The sequence below is a fragment of the Myotis myotis genome, unplaced genomic scaffold, assembly GCF_014108235.1.
Source record: "Myotis myotis isolate mMyoMyo1 unplaced genomic scaffold, mMyoMyo1.p scaffold_m19_p_6, whole genome shotgun sequence".
NCBI lineage: Eukaryota > Metazoa > Chordata > Mammalia > Chiroptera > Vespertilionidae > Myotis > Myotis myotis.
Window position 1 is genome coordinate 29,903,698 of NW_023416368.1, and position 18,519 is coordinate 29,922,216.

The following is an 18,519-nucleotide window of genomic DNA, read 5'->3' on the forward strand; positions in this document are numbered from 1 at the left end:
AATGAGTGAGATCATGTGGTATTTATCCTTCTCTGACTGGCTTATTTCACTTAGCATAATACTCTCCAGTTCCATCCCTGCTGTGGCAAATGGTAAGAGTTCCTTTTTCTTCTTCCTCTTCTTAAAGAATACCTTTCAGCATTTCATATAATACTGGTTTGGTGGTGATGAACTCCTTTAGCTTTTTCTTATCTGTGAAGCTCTTTATCTGACCTTCAATTCTGAATGATAGCTTTGCTGGATAAAGTAATCTTGGTTGCAGGTTCTTGCTATTCATCACTTTGAATATTTCTTGCCACTCCCTTCTGGCCTGCATGGTTTCTGTTGAGAAATCAGCTGACAGTCGTATGGGTACTCCCTTGTAGGTAACTGACTTATTTTCTCTTGTTGCTTTTAAGATTCTCTCTTTGTCTTTTGCTCTTGGCATTTTAATTATGATGTGTCTTGGTGTGGTCCTCTTTGGATTCCTTTTGTTTGGGGTTCTCCGCGCTTCTTGGACTTGTAAGTCTATTTCTTTGACCAGGTAGGGGAAGTTTTCTGTCATTATTTCTTCAAATAGGTTTTCAATATCTTGCTCTCTCTCTTCTTCTGGCACCCCTATAATTCTGATGTTGGTATGCTTGAAGTTGTCCCAGAGGCTCCTTACACTATCTTCATATTTTTGGATTCTTTTTTCTTTTTGCTTCTTCGGTTGGGTATTTTTTGTTTCTTCATATTTCAAATCTTTGACTTGATTCTTGGGATCCTCTTGTCTGCTGTTGGATCTCTGTATATTATTCTTTATTTCAGTCAGTGTATGCTTAATTTCTAGTTGGTCTTTTTTCATATCCTCCAGGGTCTCACTAAATTTATCAGCGGTTTCCATAAAATTCTTGAAAAACCTTATAAACGTGGTTTTGAACTCTATATCCAGTCGTTTGCTTTCCTCCATTTCTGTCATTTGTGACCTGTTTCTTTGTCTCTGCATTTTTTATGCTTCCCTGTGTTGATAGAGTGGCTTTCTGTGCTAGGTGTCCTCTAGGGCCCAGTGGCTCAGCCTCCCCAGTTACCTGAGGTGGACACTCTTGGTGCACCCCCTTGTGGGCTTTGTGCACAGTCTTGATGTAGTTATGCCTTGATTGTTGTAGGTATCACTGGGAGGAACTGACCCCAGGCCAGTTGGCTGTGAGAATCAGCTGTGTCTGCAGTGGGAGAACTTCTGTGCTGGAGACACCCTTCTGGGGCAAGACTTGCTTCAGTGGGGCTTTGGTGCTCACTGAGTCTGCCCCCTGAGTGTGTCCCTTATGGATCTGAGGAGTTGTAATCTGGATGGTCCCACTCTGACCACTGGGTACGCTGGCTCTTGGATCTACGGAGGTGCTAATTTAGTCTCTGCCTGAGGTTACCCAGCAGGAGCTACGAAAAGATCTGCAGATTCCCCTTCCTTTTTTGGAGTTTGGAGGTGCCCTGATGAGGCCCAGCTGTGAATCAATGCAAGCTGCTGTGGGGCCTTGGGCCTTCTCTTGTAAGTTCTGGGTCTGTCTGGCCCAGCTGTAATTTGTTAGGTAATTTTCAGGTTGCAAAGGGCCAGGGCATTCATATCCAAAAGCCTCTGCTGCAGCCTGGGTGGGGCGGGGTCTCAAGGAATCAACAGGCGGAGCAAGAAGCTATGGCTGATCCTTGGCCCTGCCCTAAGGGGCCGCACGTCTCGGTGTCCCGGTAATTTAATTGCTGCAAGCACCTCTGAGGGAAAGCTGCCCTCAAGTTCCGAGTTCTACCTGCTGCCAGACAGTCCAGTTTCTCCCCGTATGAGTCCTGGGTCCCCAGAGACTTCCCGGAACCGGAGTTCAGAGCAGTCGGGAGCTTGTGACTCCCTCCCGATTCAAAAAGACCACCGTGTCCTCAGGTACCAGCCCCTTTCCGCGCAGGCGTGTGCGCGCTCGAGCCTCCATACCTTTGCACTTTACTTTAGCAGCTCCTGAGTCTCAGAGTGCTTTTCTCTTTCCTTTTAGTTGTAGAATTTCCGCTCAGCCAGCCTTCCTGTAGTTCTGGATGATGTCCGTTTTGTCTTTTTGTTGTATTTTTGAAGTTGTTGTAGAAGGCAGCAATTTCGGTGTTTCCTATGCCGCCATCTTGGTTTCCAAGAAGACAACTTTTGATGAGGGTGAAGCTTTCGCTGCATTTGTTTATCTTGACCTTTGCTTAGAACAGCGGTTCTCAACCTGTTGGTCGCGACCCCTTTGGGGGTCGAACGGCCCTTTCACAGGGGTCGCCTAAGACCATTGGAAAACACACATATAATTACATATTGTTTTAGTGATTAATCACTATGCTTTAATTATGTTCAATTTGTAACAATGAAAATACATCCTGCATATCAGATATTTACATGATGATTCATAACAGTAGCAAAATTACAGTTATGAAGTAGCAACGAAAATAATTTTATGGTTGGGGGTCACCACAACATGAGGAACTATATTAAAGGGTCGTGGCATTAGGAAGGTTGAGAACCACTGGCTTAGAATATGCTCTAACAATAGTTGATACAAGCTTCTTGAGTCCTCACTTTGTGTCAGGCACTGTGCTGTATGCTTCAAATCATTTCAATACTGACAACCATCTTACAAAGTAGTTACTGCAGTGTCTTTTCAGATGAAGGAATTGAATCTTGGGGAGGTTAAGCCCCTAGCACAAAGTCCCATAACTACTTGGGGAGACCTGGGTCAAAATCCAGAGCCCACATTTTCATTACATGGGAGTGGAGGTGGAGTAGAGAGGAGCTTCTGGTAGCATTTGTTGATATCATCAGACACAGTCCTATCACTCTCAGGACCTCAGTCATGGCCAGGAAACAAGTATAAGGAATTGGTCTCCTTGCCCACAATCTACTAGGAACTTGCAATCTACGGCCTACTGGAAAGTACATTGGCCAGGTCTGGGGTATTTCTGTAATTTCCCTGGCTAGTTACTGGTGAGCTTAGGTAAGCCCCATTCACCTTTTGGGCTCCATTTTCTTTATCTGCCATGTAAAAATAATCTTGTCCTGTATATTTTCTGGATGGGGAATAATGGCATATCAGGATTATAGACTAGTTGGAAATGAGCTTGGATATTGTCTTGGCCAACTTATTTAATTATTTATTTACCTCAGGCATGAAACACCTCTGGCAACCGATACAGACATCAAGCTAGGATGAACTAAGGACTGTACATCTGCGTTGCCCCTGATTTATATAACAGCAACACCATCAATCAAGTGTCTCCTTGCCCACTGCCAGGGGGTTCTTGGCCAACTTTTACCCCATATAGGTCTCTTTTCCTCCCTGATGAGTTCTTTCCAAACAGTTAGGTATATATGAGGGGAGTGCATGGTGCTGGGCTCTGTGAGGGGGAGCAAGGATGCTTTTGCTTTCTGTACAGCTGGGAAACCTGAATGATGGAAGGTGAAGAGGTCAAGCCGTACAGGGTGCCAGTGACCTCGATGCAATTTGAGTTACGGGCATTCTTCCTCTTAAATGTGTGTGCCTCTGCTGTGGTCAGGGCTGAGCCAAGGACATTCAATAATCAAAATATGTGTGTATGCATGTGCACACATGTGCATGTGTGTGATGTGCAGAAACTTGGGGAGAGGTGGGTCTCTCTACAAGAAGGCCCTGTTAGGCTCATTTAAAAATTTCTCTCCTGATACAAAATGTATGCCTTTTTATTCTCACTGTTGGAGAAGAAATAGAATGAGTCCAGTTTCTGTGGCTGGTTTCATAGACCACAGAACGGCAGCATGGTCTGTGGAAAGAAGATGAGTTTTGGGACCAAACTGGTTTAGAATCCTGACCCTACTAGTCTCTGGTTGTGTAAACTTGGTCAGGTTACTTAACCCCTCTGAATTTCAGTTCCCTCATGGGCAACATGAGCAGCATATTAGATCCCCATCAGAGGATGGTGGGGCGAGCAAATGCGTACAGTGGTTCTCAACCTTCCTAATGCTGCAACCCTTTAATACAGTTCCTCATGTTGTGGTGACCCCCAATTTCATTGTTACAAATTGAACATAATTAAAGCATAGTGATTAATCACAAAAACAATATGTAATTATATATGTGTTTTCCGATGGTCTTAGGTGACCCCTGTGAAAGGGTCGCGACCCACAGGTTGAGAACCGCTGGTTTAGAACTTTGCATAGAAAGTGCTCTGTAAATGTTGACTATGTTATTATATGACATAATTTATTTTCCTCTGGGCTGCCCAGATACTGCATTTGAATACTAGGGGACTAGGTGTCACGGGTATTTCTCTCCATCCCTCCCTGCAGGTGTTACAATTACGATTAGTACAGCTCTAACAAGTATAAGGACTAAAGCTTCTGAGCAGTCTGAGGCATGGCTGAAAGCTCAGAGAAGGTGGAGTTTTGTCTGATGGGAGTTTGCTCTTGTAGAGTTTGCTTCCCTGCCCCTCTCTCTGCTGGTGTGAATGTGCCCACCACTGTCCAAGGATTCGTGTGTTGAGAGGTAGCTCTACACCATCATAGGAACTTATTATATGGCATCAGAGAATACCTCTGTAGGACCACTGGAGTCACTTTTTTTCTCTGTTATTTTTATGACTAGTGAAAATGTTGGGGGGAAAACGTGGATTTAGAGAAGTGGCTCCAAATCTCCAAACTTCAGTGGACCCACTCGACATTTCAAAGTGTTCTACTCATGTGTCTCTGTTTCTTCACATGTGTATCCTCTTTTGGAAGGCAGCTGTGCTCACTACTATACCACCAATGCCAACTTGTACTCTCTTTTGAAGGTCTCCTGGCAGCCTCATTGCCAAATCCAGGGGATTTTTTCATCCTCGCTCTAACTGATCTCTTGACATTGTTGCCCATAACTTGATTTTCTCCTCTCTTGACCGTTTAATTCTTCACTATTCTTGTTGTTCCTTGTTGCTCCTTTTTCTTTTTCTAACCTCAAGCCCTGCCTTGAAGACCTTTCTTAGCACATTGTTTCTCTCTAAAGTTTCTCCCGGAGACAGGGATTTTATGCTTGTTGCCTCAGTTATTACCTCTGTTTTGATGACACCAAAATTCTTGTGCTGCATTAGCTCTCACTACCTTTTTGTCTTTAATAGGTATGCAGTTGCCAGGGCCTTCCTGGATCCACTGACAAGCTATGTGCCTAAAGGCATTGAACTCTGGTCATTTTTTATATAAATAGATTTTGAGTGCTTGCTGTGTCTTCTGGATCATTAGCAGTCCAAATGAAGAATGAGTTTTAAGCTTTGTTCCAGCATTCAGATTCTTTGAGAGCTGTGACTGAGTAGGACAGGTCTGGAAAGGGCTAAGCTGGACTCCCTTTTATTTAGTCACTGTTTATCACTTGATTTCTTTTGGATGGAACCACTGTCTTTTGTCTTTGAGATTGCAGTTTTTGCTAATATGCTTAGCTATGTTCTTGAAGATCTGTCCTCTTCCCTACTGGGATAGGGATAAGATTGGTTATATCCCCTACTTTTTGGAGTGTAGAGTACTGAGGAGGGACCAGGAATGCCACATTCCTATTTCATTCCATCCCGTGTTGCGCTTCTTCTAGGGCTCCAGTTGTAGCTGGGCCTGTGGAGACCTTTTTGGTTCCATGTGCTCTCTTCCATGTGGAGTCAATACTTTTTCCTGTGTTGCCACTGGAAAGGCCCTTCTTAGGCTCTCCCTTGCAGGCTGCAGAAGTGGATTTTGGCTTTGTAGCTCTCTGGTCAGGCAGAGGCGTGGGTTAGTTGTGAACTTTCGTTTTTGTTTTTTTTTTTAAATATATTTTATTGATTTTTTACAGAGAGGAAGGGAGAGAGATAGAGAGTTAGAAACATCGATGAGAGAGAAACATCGATCAGCTGCCTCCTGCACATCTCCTACCGGGGATGTGCCCGCAACCCAGGCACATGCCCCTGACTGGAATCGAACCTGGGACCCTTCAGTCTGCAGGCTGACGCTCCATCCACTGAGCCAAACCGGTTTCGGCTAGTTGTGAACTTTCTATCCTCCACCAACCTCCTCTAATTACTTTTCTATAGGGCAGCGGTTCTCAACCTGTGGGTCGCGACCCCTTTGGTGGTTGAATGACCCTTTCACAGGGGTCACCTAAGACCATCCTGCATATCAGATATTTACATTACGATTCATAACAGTAGCAACATTACAGTTATGAAGTAGCAACGAAAATAATTTTATGGTTGGGTCACAACATAAGCAACTGCATTTAAAGGGCCAGAAGGTTGAGAACCACTGCTATAGGGCGTGGCTCTAGAGTTAAGCCTCAGATTGACCTGTGGCAGAGCCACAAACAAGTCCAACTTAGAGGGCGGAGCCCTCTTAGCATAATTAAGCTTGACCTTATGGCTGCCCCCTAGATCCTTCCTAGGTAGCTAATGGGCTGTGGGAGATGCAGCAAGCGCTGCCAAAACAAGTGAAACTCACAAGAACATTGTAACTATGTTGACCTCTACCTTATTTTTCTCTGACTATAAAATAAAGCCTCAGCTTACTGGCTGCATCCTTCTCTGTGGCCTCATCCAGGCACAGGCGGTACACTGAGCCCCAGCTATATTTCTCTTTGTCTTTTCTTTAATCCTTCGCCCTGCCCTGCCTCAGGCTCACCGAATCCTTGGCTGTGCTGGCGCTGCACACTTTCCCTCTTAGGTACCTTGGATTTGTTGAGAGCAGTCCCCATGTGCTTGGTCTGAGTCTTGACTTTAATATTTGGGGCAGATACTGTTCCCATTACATAAGTGGTCAGTGGTTTAAGGATGGTCCAAGTCCAACCTTCTGGCCAGGTACGGGTTGGACAGGTTAGAAGCCACATTCTTTTGCTGTTCAAAGGCTCTTTTATTTATTTTTTATTTTTTAATTTTTTTAAATTAAATCTTTATTGTTCAGATTATTACATTTGTTCCTCTTTTTTCCCCCCATAACTCCCCTCCACCCAGTTCCCACCCCACCCTCCTCCCTCACTCCCCTCCCACTGTCCTCATCCATAGGTGCACGATTTTTGTTCAGTCTCTTCCCGCATCCCTCTCACCCCTTTCCCCCCCAAGAATAGCCAGTCCACTCCCTTTCTATGTCCCTGATTCTATTATAATCACTAGTTCATTCTGTTCATCAGATTATTCACTTGATTTTCAGATTCACTTGTTGATAGATGTGTATTTGTTGTTCACAATTTGTATCTTTACCTTTTTCTTCTTCTTCCTCTTCTTAAAGGATACCTTTCAGCATTTCATATAATCCTGGTTTGGTGGTGATGAACTCCTTTAGCTTTTTCTTATCTGTGAAGCTCTTTATCTGACCTTCAATTCTGAATGATAGCTTTGCTGGGTAAAGTAATCTTGCTTGTAGATTCTTGGTATTCATCACTTTGAATATTTCTTGCCACTCCCTTCTGGCCTGCAAAGTTTCTGTTGAGAAATCAGCTGACATTCGTATGGGTACTTCCTTGTAGGTGACTGATTTTCTTTCTCTTGCTGCTTTTAAGAGTCTCTCTTTGTCTTTTGCTCTTGGCATTTTAATTATGATGTGTCTTGGTGTGGTCCTCTTTGGATTCCTTTTGTTTGGGGTTCTCTGCGCTTCCTGGACTTGTAAGTCTATTTCTTTCACCAGGTAGGGGAAGTTTTCTGTCATTATTTCTTCAAATAGGTTTTCAATATCTTGCTCTCTCTCTTCTTCTGGCACCCCTATAATTCTGATGTTGGTATGCTTGAAGCTGTCCCAGAGGCTCCTTACACTATCTTTGTATTTTTGGATTCTTTTTTCATTTTGCTTTTCTGGTTGGGTGTTTTTTGCTTCTTCGTATTTCAAATCGTTGACTTGATTCTTGCAATCCTCTAGCCTGCTGTTGGGAGTCTGTATAATATTCTTTATTTCAGTCAGTGTATGCTTAATTTCTAGTTGGTCCTTTATCACAACCTTGAGGGTCTCATTAGGTTTCTTGTAGATCTCATTAAGCTTATTGGCAGTTTCTAGAAAATTCTTGAAAAACCTTAAAAGTGTGGTTTTGAACTCTATATCCAGTAGTTTGCTTTCCTCCATTCCTGTCATTTGTGTCCTTTTTCTTTGTCTCCGCATTTTTTATGCTTCCCTGTGTTGATAAAGTGGTTTTCTGTGCTAAGTGTCCTCTAGGGCCCAGTGGTTCAGCTTCCCCAATTACCTGAGGAGGACACTCTTGGTGCACCCCCTTGTGGTCTTTGTGCACAGTCTTGTTGTAGTTAAGCCTTGATTGTTGTAGGTATCACTGGGAGGAATTGACTTCCAGGTCAATTGGCTGTGAGAATCAGCTGTGTCTGTAATGGGAGAACTTCTGTGCTGGAGGCACCCCTCTGGGGCAAGACTTGCTTCAATGGGGCTTTGGTGCTCCCTGAGTCTGCCCCCTGAGTGTGTCCTTTATGGTTCCACGGAGCTGTAAACTGGATGGTCCCACTTTGACCTCTGGGTTTCCTGGCTCCTGGATCTCTAGGGAGGTTCTAATCTAGCCTTTGCCTGAGGCTATCCAGCAAAAGCCTCCCTGCAGGTCTTCGGCGGGGCAGGTCCCACGGGATCAACAGGGTGGAGCTAGCAGTTATGGCTGCTCTCAGTCCTGCTCTCAGAGGCTCTGCTTCTCAATGTCCCGGTAATCGCTACAAGCTCCTCCGAGAGAAAGCTGCCCTCGAGTTCTGACCAATGCCAGACAGTCCCGCTTCTCCCCTATGAGTCTGGGTCCCTAGAGACTTGCCCGGAACTGGAGCTCAGAATCTGAGACTCCCTCCAGATTGAAAACGACAACCACGCCCTCAGCTGCCAGCCCGCTCCGCATGCACCTCCACACCTTAGTATTTTACTTCCGCACTGCGCCTCCTCTGAGTCTTGGTATGCTTTTCTCTTTCCTTCCAGTTGTAGAATTTCCACTCAGCCAGCCTTCCTGTGGTTCTGGATGATGTCTTTTCCATCTTTTAGTTGTATTTTTGAAGTGGTTGTTCGAGGCAGCAAACTCCGGTGTTTACCTATGCCGCCATCTTGGTTTCTCTCCTCAAAGGCTCTTTTAATTGCTGTCTACTTACTGACTTTTTGTTTAGTTTAAACAGGGAGAAGCCTGTTTGTCTGACTATTCCAAATTTATTTCTCTTTCAAATTATTCTTTAAAAATCCATTTCTTTTTTTTAGCCATTGCACATTGTTCTCTGTTGTCAGGACTGTCCTTTCAGTGTTCTCTTTCCATTGTTTCTTCCGCTTCATATTTGCCTGCTCAAATTAGGCAGTGAGTTTCTGTTTGTGTAGAGGTGAGTGACTGTGTGTATGTGTGTGTGTGTATGTTTATATGAGTTTGTGCAGCCCATAAATAGCAATAAATGTGTGTGTGTGGGAAGAGCTCATCTTCTAACTTTCAGTTTGTAAAGCAGAAGATTGTTTTACAGCTGTTCCTGCAGCTGGCATTACAATATAATTGTGTTGAGGATCTCTGGACATTAGTATGCTGTGAAAAGCACTGAGTGGGCTGGGTCTGCCATGGGGCTCAGGCAAAAACTGGCTTGGGTCTCTGTTTTTAGCTGTGGCGGGGATCAGAGTGTCTTTCTCTAACATTTGTTTCCTTTTCCTCCTGGAGTAGATACCCAACAAAGGCTTTGGTCCTAAAGTTTGAGGTGTGGAGCCAGCTAGAGGGTGTGTAGATTCTGCAGGAGGCAGGAGCTCTGAAGAGTGGCTCCAGGGTATCTGGCCTGGGCCTGACTGCCTTTGGGTCCAGGGGAAAGTCATCATCTCTGCTCTAATGAGGTGTGATAACTAGGTGTCAGGTATTGTACCAAGAACTTTCCATGCATTGTTTTATTTAATCCTCCCCAACATTTTTTTGAATTAAGAGCCCTTATATATCCATTTTACAGATGAAAAAACTGAGGCCTTGTGAAGTAGTATCCAAGGTCACATAGTTAGGGATTGGCAGAGCCAAGAATTGGCCTTAGGTCTGTCTGATTTTAAATCCAGGTACTACACTTTCTACCTAATGGTTTTATCTCTTTGCTTTAATTTTCTCCTTATAAGATGAATGTAGGAATTCTTGCTCTTTTACTTTTCCCAAAAGAATTGGGGAAACAAATACATGGACATACGCTGTAGGTTAAGAATGTGTACATTTTATAAGGTGGAGTTCCAAGTGCTCCTAGGCAGGCTGCTGAGGTTGCTCTGCCTACTGAGGATACTTGTGACCTTTTCATGTTCTCCCTGTATTCCAGTCCTGAGACTGGAGGGCAACCACTGTCGATGGGGTCTGCCAGCAGTCCCAGTCTTCCTCCCTTTGTTGGCTTCCTACATCCTTTCCTGCCTTGAGAGAAGACAAAAGTTATGGGAAGATGTCTTATTTACATAGGGCCCAGTCCCCTCCCTCAGTCCTGTCTGAATTGAGTGGAGGACATGATGCGCCAAGGGAGGTAAGGGCTAGCCAGTCCATGGGCTGCCTCCCACCCATGTCCCTATCATCTGCTCCGGCTGCAGTAAACTGGCAATTCAAATGGCTGAGAACATCCAGCCTCAATTTAAGTGGAGGTACAGCCTACAAATGGCCGGTTTTGAGAGGAAAATGGTCATCTCAAGTACCCTATTATCTCTTTTGTCCCAAAGCCCAAGAATATTTAAGGAAAGAATTACTGATGGAACATTGAAATATGTTCCCTTGTACTGAATGATAGTGTTTTAAGTCAGAAGAAGGACATAAATGTAAAGGTGTAGGTCTGTCCTCAATTGAGAGCCAAGGATGACAGATGGGAGGGTTTGTTCTGCTGGTGTGCAGGGGCAGATGATTAGGTGAACCAGGGTTAGTGGGTGGTAAGTGGTTTGGGGAGGGCACTAACCTCAGGTTGTGTGCCAAATTATGCCTCAGTGGGATGCCATGACTTTGGCTTTATTTTTGTCAGGATCTTAGGCTTTTGTTGCTGTTGCTGTCCAGGTCTCTGCTTGATGAGGTGGACCATCCTGGCAGAACATACCTGTGTGCCACTTCCCGTTTTCCTCTTTCCCCCTACCCCCAACATAAAGCCCAGGAAAAATATTTGCTCTCCACCTGCTATATCCTGAATACGGAGGAGACCAGGTGACATGGATACAGGGCAGGTCTTAAGAGGATAGAGGACACCATTACCCATGCCTACGTACCCTCTGGTGCCCCCTGCAAAGCTTGGGAAACTGTGTCACACTTTTCTCCCAGCCTCGCTTCTCCCATGCACCTACCCACCCTCCATATTCTCTCTCCCTGTTTCATGGAAAAAATATATGGAGGCAGTGCATTCGTTGGTCAGGTGGAAATGAAGGATCCATTTGCAATTGATCTCTCATTCTTAGTATTGGCAGAAAATGCTTCTGAGTTTGCACGTGTGTGTGTGTGTGGGGGGGGGCGGTTGGGGGGGGGATGGAGGCTCTGGGAGCCCTGTAGAAGCTGCCATTTCTCTTTTCCCCCACTCCCCTTACGGCTCTAGGAGTGAGGAAGCTGCTGTTTGTGAATCATTTGCCCCCGGTCTCTTCTTCCTGTGTCCCTTCTGGGCCTCCTGCTCCTGTTAATTTTTATTCTTTGCCCGTGACTTCTTTATTCTCATTTATCTCTTCCTCCTCATCTTTTTTCCTCAGAACCAGTTTCAGTGTTTATTATTATCAGGAGGGAGCATCTAACTGTGTGTGTACATGCATATATATATATATATATATATATATATATATATATATATATATACACACACACACACACACACACACACACACACACACACACATGAATAATCTCATGTAGGGGACAGGAAATCTGTGACTTTGGGATATTCTTTGTTCTCTCTTATTGTATGTTGTCCTCATAATGTTGTGAGTCCCCACTTTCATTTTTTTATTCCCCTTTTCCCCACAGCCAAGGCCACAGGGGTAAGAAAGGTATCTTGGAATTCATCTCCCTTTCCAACTTTCTCACTCCTGATGTGGAAGCCTCGTTCCCTTGTTCATCCTCATCCAGCCTGGTCCCCCACCCTCCTCACACCAAGGCATGGCCAGGCACCTGTCCAGAACCTAGTGCCATGCTGTGAACTCATTCCCTGTCTTTCAGTGTGATTGGTGCCCCAGGGAGCCAGGTTGCTGAGGGAAGCTCATGTGGCACTCAGCCGATCCATTTTGTCGACAAAAAAGGAGGGGAGAAGCTGGCAGAAAGCAAAGGCTTTTGCTGCTGGGTGAGTGTAGCAGCTATTTATAGCACCCAAGCCTTTGCTTTTCCATTTGGCTGTGCTTTTTTAGCTTAGTGCTGGTCCAGCAGGGCTGTTTTCTTTCATGGCTCCAGATGTCCTTAGGGAAAGATTCCGTCTGCCCCTGAAAAGGGGTGAAAGGGTGAGCTGGGCAAGTGGGTAATAACTTCTGAGAGTGGATGCAGGCAGGGCTTTTGTCCAATTATGTCACAGGACCAATTTATTGAGATGGAACATGGAAAAGTGTGGTAAGAACAGGAAAGAGAAAAGGTAAACATCATACTCCTAAGAAATGTTTTCCCATAATTAAGCCTCTATTGAGTAAATTGCCTAATGAGGTGTATTGGGTCTGAGTGATCAACACAAAAATCTTTTATTTTTATTTATTTTTTAAAGTTTTGTTGTTTTTTACTTAGGGATAGGATATATTTTTAAAATATATTTTTATTGATTTCAGAGAGGAAGAGAGAGATAGAAACATCAGTGATGAGAGAGAATCATTGATCAGCTGCCTCCTGCACACCCTCTACTGGGGATCAAGCCCGCAACCCAGGCATATGCCCTTGACCGAAATCAAACATGCAACCCTTTAGTCCGCAGGCAGACACTCTATCCACTGAAACAAGCCGGCTAGACAACAGACAAATTTTTTAAAAGGGTCTGGGCAGCCACCCTGGTTTCCTATGCTGAGTCATTCCCTCACTCTGCGGAAGACATCGTTCTCTTATCTATTTCCACCTTTTAGCTATTGTGAATAATACTGTTAACATTCACATGGAAGTATATGTTTGAGTCACTGTTTTCATATCTTTTGTGTAGAATATATACCTACGGCTGGAATTACTGGATCATATGGTAATTCTATGCTTTGATTTTTGGGAAGCTGCCAAATTGTGTCCTATAGCAGCTGTACCATTTTGTATTTCCACCAGCTATGTATGAGAGTTTCAGTTTCTCTACATCCTTGTTAACATTTATTGCTTTATTTTTTTTATTGTTGTTTAATTTTAGTGGATTTAAAGTGTTATCGAATTGTGGCTTTGATTTGTATTTCCTCAGTGATTAATGATGTTGATAATCTTTTCATATCCCTGTTGGCATTTGTGTATCTTTTTTAGAGAAAATCCTTTGTCCATTTTAATTTGGGTTGCTTGTCTTTTTTCTTGAGCTGTTCATATATTCTGGGTATTAAACTTTGATCAGATATGTGATTTGCAAATATTTTCTCCCATTTTGTGAGTTGTCTTTTCATTCCCTTGATATTGTCCTTTGATACACAAAAGTATTTTAATTTTGATGGAGTTTAATTTATCTATTTTTTCTTTTATCAACTATGTTTTTGGTGTCATATTTAAGAAACTACTTCCAAATCTAAGGTTATTATGATTTCCTCTATGTTTTCTTCTTAAATTTAGGTCTTTGATCCATTTTGAGTTACTTTTTAAAGATTTTTTATTGATTTTTAGAGAGAGAGAGAGAGAGACATACATCGATGTGAGAGCAGAACATCGATTGGCTGTCTCCTGCACATCCCCAAGCAGGGATTGAGCCTGGGATTGAGCCCGCAACCCAGGCATGTGCCCTGACCAGGAATTGAACCAGTACCATTTGGTGCATGGGATGATGCCCAACCAACTGGGCCACAGGGCTATTAACACATATTGAGTTACTTTTTTGTATATGGTGTAAAGGAAGGGTCCACTTCATTTTTTTTTCTTTTTAAAGATTTTTAAAATTGATTTTTAGAGAGGGAGGGAGGTAGAGAAACATGGATGTGAGAGCCGTATCAATTGGCTGCCTCCTGCATGCCTCATACCAGGGATCGAGCCTATAATCCTGGCATGCGCCCTGATTGGGAATCAAACCAGCCACCTTTCAGTGCATGGGACAATGCCCATCCAGCTGAGCCACACAGACCAGGGTTGTCCAGTTCATTATTTTGCATGTGGATATCCAATTGTCCCAGGACAGTTTGTTTAAGAGTCTGTTCTTTCTGTATTGAATGTTCTTGGCAACCTTGATGAAAATAATTGACCATATATGTGGTTATTTCTGGGCTCTGGAATTGTATCCTATTGGTTCATATGTCTGTCCTCATGCAGTACCATACTGTTTCCATTACTATAGCTTTGTAGTAAGTTTTGAAATCAGGAAGTGTGAGTCCTCCAACTTTTTTTTTTCTCCAAGATTTTTTGGCTGTGAAATTCCACATATATTTTAGGATAGTTTTCTTCACTTCTTTAAAAAAAAAAAAAAAAAATCATTGGAATTTTGATAGGGATTGCATTGAATCTCCATATTGCTTTGGTAGTATTGTAACCTTAACTCTCCAATCCATGAACATGGGATATCTTTTATTTTTGTGTCATTTTAATTTTAACAGCTATTAGGGTCTGTACTTTTATTTGTCTGGTTGTTTGAAAAGTGATGTGAAAGGCTTTGTAGCTTGAGAATATTGAACTATGTTGGTTTAGGGATGCTGATGGCATCTGTCTTCAGGAATAACTGCAGGTATGGTTTAGAAGTCAATGGTTATAAAGGGTTATGCAGATTTGGGCCCATGTCTGTCCACATACCAATCAAGGGTTAGTTTCCTTTTCTCCTTACCATAGCCAGTACCACCCAGTACAACCTGATAAGTTGATAATGAGGAAGGAAGGGACCAGGGCTGTTACAGCTCATGTAAGAGTTCTGGTGGCTTAGTTCCAACAAAGGCATGTCTCCCCTTGGGTGGCTGGACTCCTTATCAGAGATGGAGGCTTCATTCACATTGATCTATTCCTGTGGTAGAAGACCTATAATACCTCTATGTGGGAAATGTCTGACATGACATTCATTGGACAAGTGACATCATGGGAATCACAGTGCTGGGGGATCAGGCATCAGGGAATTAGGCACGAGCTTCCTATTGATCTTCTGTTTTCTGTGTTTATATTCATCAGGTCTCTTTATGCCTCTTCAGGGCCTGCCCCTATCTAGGATGGCTCCTCTGGGCATGCTGCTTGGACTACTGATAGCCTCCTGCTTCACCTTCTGCTTCAGTCATCAGAACCAAGTAAGTACCTTATCAGAAGAGGGATCTTTTTTTGGTCCAAAAAAGCCTCTATGCCACCAGGGCTGCTGTGGAAGTGGGGTGAGCTTTTATGATTCTTATATGAATGTGACCAGCGCTGAGTCATGGCGTCTGTGTATTTCTTTCCCTCTATCCCTGAATCCCCTGACCTCTGTTTAAACTTCATGATATAATTTCCCTTTGGGGAACATATGGTGGTGATGATAATAATCTATAGTAATAAAAGCATAATATGCTAATTAGGCCAGACATCCTTCCAAACGTCCTTCTGGACGACCTTCTGGACGAAGCTGCGGTGATGGGGGCCGAGGCAGAGGCGGCTGAGATGGTGGCGGAGGCTGAGGCAGCCACTGTGGTGGTGGGGGCCGAGCCCCTTGCACGAATTTCATGCAGCAGGCCTCTAGTTTTAATAATAAGAAGTTTACCATGTACTAGGCGTTGTCATTAAGTGCTTTATGTCTATTCTCATTTACCCCTCCCCAATAATACTATGAAATAGACAACTACAATTGTTATCCTCATTTTGAGAAAGAGGAGACTAAGATTCAGAGATTTTAAATAACTTGGCCAAAATCATACAACCAGTTTGTGGCAGAGCTGGGAAGGTCAAGATTCTCTCCAAAGCTGGCTGATTGTATGCTGAGCACCATGCAAGAATGGTTCTTCCTCTACTTCTCTCTTCCTGTGCTTTCTCAAGTCTGTCTGTAACTCTGTATCCTCTTTCCCAGCCTCCCTTTATTAACATAGACCCCATTGCTTTCTGTTATTGCCACAGGCTGGAGCAAAATGCCCATGAAGGTCCTGAGCTTGAGCAGGCTTCTGGCTCCCTTTCCCCTGGCCTGCCTCAGTAACAGCCTGCCCTTGACCATCTCCCAGTGCCCTCTTTTTTCCCTCTCTTGGGAAGCCTTGATTGTCAGCTTCATCCACTGCTGGCCACCTTCCCTAACCCCGGGGGCTCCCACTAAATGGTGGGTAAAGTGCTGGAAGCTTTGGAGCAGGAGGGCTTGAAGTGCAAATGACAAATGAGATTAATTTAATAACAATCCAGCTCAGCTGAAGTTCACCTCTGACTTGTGACAAGCTTCTACCTTCTCTCTGAAGTCATTTTTCTCTCTGCATTTCTCCCCACTTTGAGGAGCAGGAGACAACGTACAGTTAGGAGTCTTGAATCCTTTTGAACTTTTAATGTCCTCTGACTAATCTTGTTGATACTGGGGTTTTGGTCTCTTCTTCAAGAAAAATGAGAATGAGATTCCATTGGCCCCTGATGGTGGGACTGGCCACAGCATGAGGGTTGGGGCTGTCTTTGACCTGACCCAGAAAAGCACCCAAGTGTCTCAGGAGATTAGGGCTATTCCCCCTACCCCAAACCTGCATCTCACAAGGATCCAGGTGCTCCCCATTGTGAGCTTTAGCAGATGTACAATTAACAAAAGCATGCTGATGAATTTACTTAAGGACTGTGTGTCAATAAGTCCCTTTTGGATAAGAGTCCAACCAAATAGATAAGCTTTCAAAGCCATAATTATTCTGGCCTATATATATTAGTTCTATTGACTCTAGTTTCAGAAAAATGTTAATACTGACTTTCATCACCAGAAGCTGCTTTTATCCTTATGTCTGTTCCTAAGCTATATCAATTTGTCATCATCTTTCATCATGTGCTATGCACAAGTAGGAGTTGAAGCATCTTTTCTCTCATACCGTAAAAATTGCTGCCCTGCTGGGGCATTTAAAATCCAAATTATACAGCCAGCCACCTTCACAACAGTGAAAGTGGTTAGTGGGGGAGGTGGGGATGGTCAGGATCCTTTTTTCAGAGTTCAACAACTGCTCCTGGAGACCTGGAATTGTCCTCCCTGAGGGCATTTGTGAAGGTTAATGGCCACCCAGGAAAAGTTGGCTGTGTCTATCATGGCATGATCTGGAGTCAGCCTCCTTTCCTGGCTCTTGCTGTGGCACCTGAGGTGCCATATCTTAGGTCTGTGTAGATGCTGAAGTGATATGGTTGCATTTATCTGAATAAGAGGCACCTTCAAAAAAGTGGTAATGAGGGAGGTAGTGGAACCCAGTGGAAGGAACACAGACCTTGGTAACGTCCTTTTGGCACTTTGACCATTTCTGAGCTTTGTTTCCTTATCTTAAGAGGGTTGGTATGTCCCTCTTAAGATTTTAGTGTAGATCAAATGTGATTATATATAAAGTACCTAACATTTGGGATTGGCACAGTCAGGTCAATGGATGGTTAGTAAATGTCAACTATTATTTTCAGTAAGGGAGTAGCTGCTTCTAGGGTTTAATTTAGGGCTCTGTCAGAAACACTCCTGTCCCAAAATCTTGCCCTGGCAGTCTGTCTCTATTACAGCATCTATCAGCCTACCATTAGAGATGTTCATTCTCTTGGATCTTGAAGCCTTTGATATTTAAGAATTTCTTATACAGATACAAGCGCAAGGAAGTGTGACATAGTAAGCTGTTGTCAGCTAACACCTTAGCTGGGATTTCTTGCAGTCAGTTGAGAGGAAATTGGTATTTGGAGTGATGGTGTCAGGGAGAAGAGAGGGCTGAGGATTCAGCATGGAAGGGAGCCTCCCCTAAGAAGCCAGCTGAGAGGGCACCAAAGCATGGGATTTACTTCAGAGCTGACCGAGGGCTGTCTGGCTTCTCTCACCTCTTGGTCTTTCTCTCCTGTTCAAGACACTGCCCAGGCAGAGAGAGGCTAGTCTTGCTTTTTCTTTTCTTTGAGACTGTGGTTTCTCACTTGGTCCATGAAAACCCTCCCTTGGCAAGGGGGCTGTGCTGATAAACATGCTAAGTTAATCTCATGGCCCTCACTTCATTTCCTCAGTATCCAGGGTACAGCCATTAGGACACATGACACAGAAGTGAGTCAGAAATGATGCCTGGGCTTTGGAGCCAGGCAGTCCTGACCTTAAATCTCTGTTCCGCTTTACCCAGCATTGTGACTTTTCACAGGCCCCATATCCATACTCACCTGTAAAATGAGTATAAATGTATGTGCATCACAGATGAAACTTGGACGAGTTGTGAGGCACAGAAGGCACTTTAGCCCAGTGCTGGGCATATGGTAAGGGCTTAGTAAATGGTAGCTGCTGTTATCATTACAAGCTCATCCCTATGATGTTGCTATTCCTCAGAACCTATTATGGAATTCTTTTCTTGAACTGACTAATTTATGGTATATTCATATGACTGAACCTCTGTCAGTGCTTGCCAGATGTGATTTGGGCAAACAG

At 43.8% G+C, this 18,519-nt stretch overlaps 1 protein-coding gene and 1 pseudogene across 4 annotated transcripts in view; one reads left to right on the top strand and one right to left on the bottom strand.

The window, feature by feature from the left end:
* Window positions 1–18,519, top strand: part of SIL1 (SIL1 nucleotide exchange factor) — a 232,413-nt gene that overhangs the window by 50,973 nt on the left and 162,921 nt on the right. Inside the window, exons 1-2 of one of the 4 annotated variants that reach the window (XM_036311826.1) lie at window positions 12,044–12,177; window positions 15,132–15,244. In XM_036311826.1, coding sequence (XP_036167719.1) covers window positions 12,099–12,177; window positions 15,132–15,244 — 192 coding nt within the window. In that variant the 5' untranslated portion in view covers window positions 12,044–12,098. Of the gene's footprint in view, window positions 1–12,043; window positions 12,178–15,131; window positions 15,245–18,519 lie in introns of those variants that run through there. The other 3 variants (XM_036311829.1, XM_036311827.1, XM_036311828.1) reach the window with 3 other exon arrangements.
* LOC118659507 lies at window positions 3,121–3,265 on the bottom strand (annotated as a pseudogene).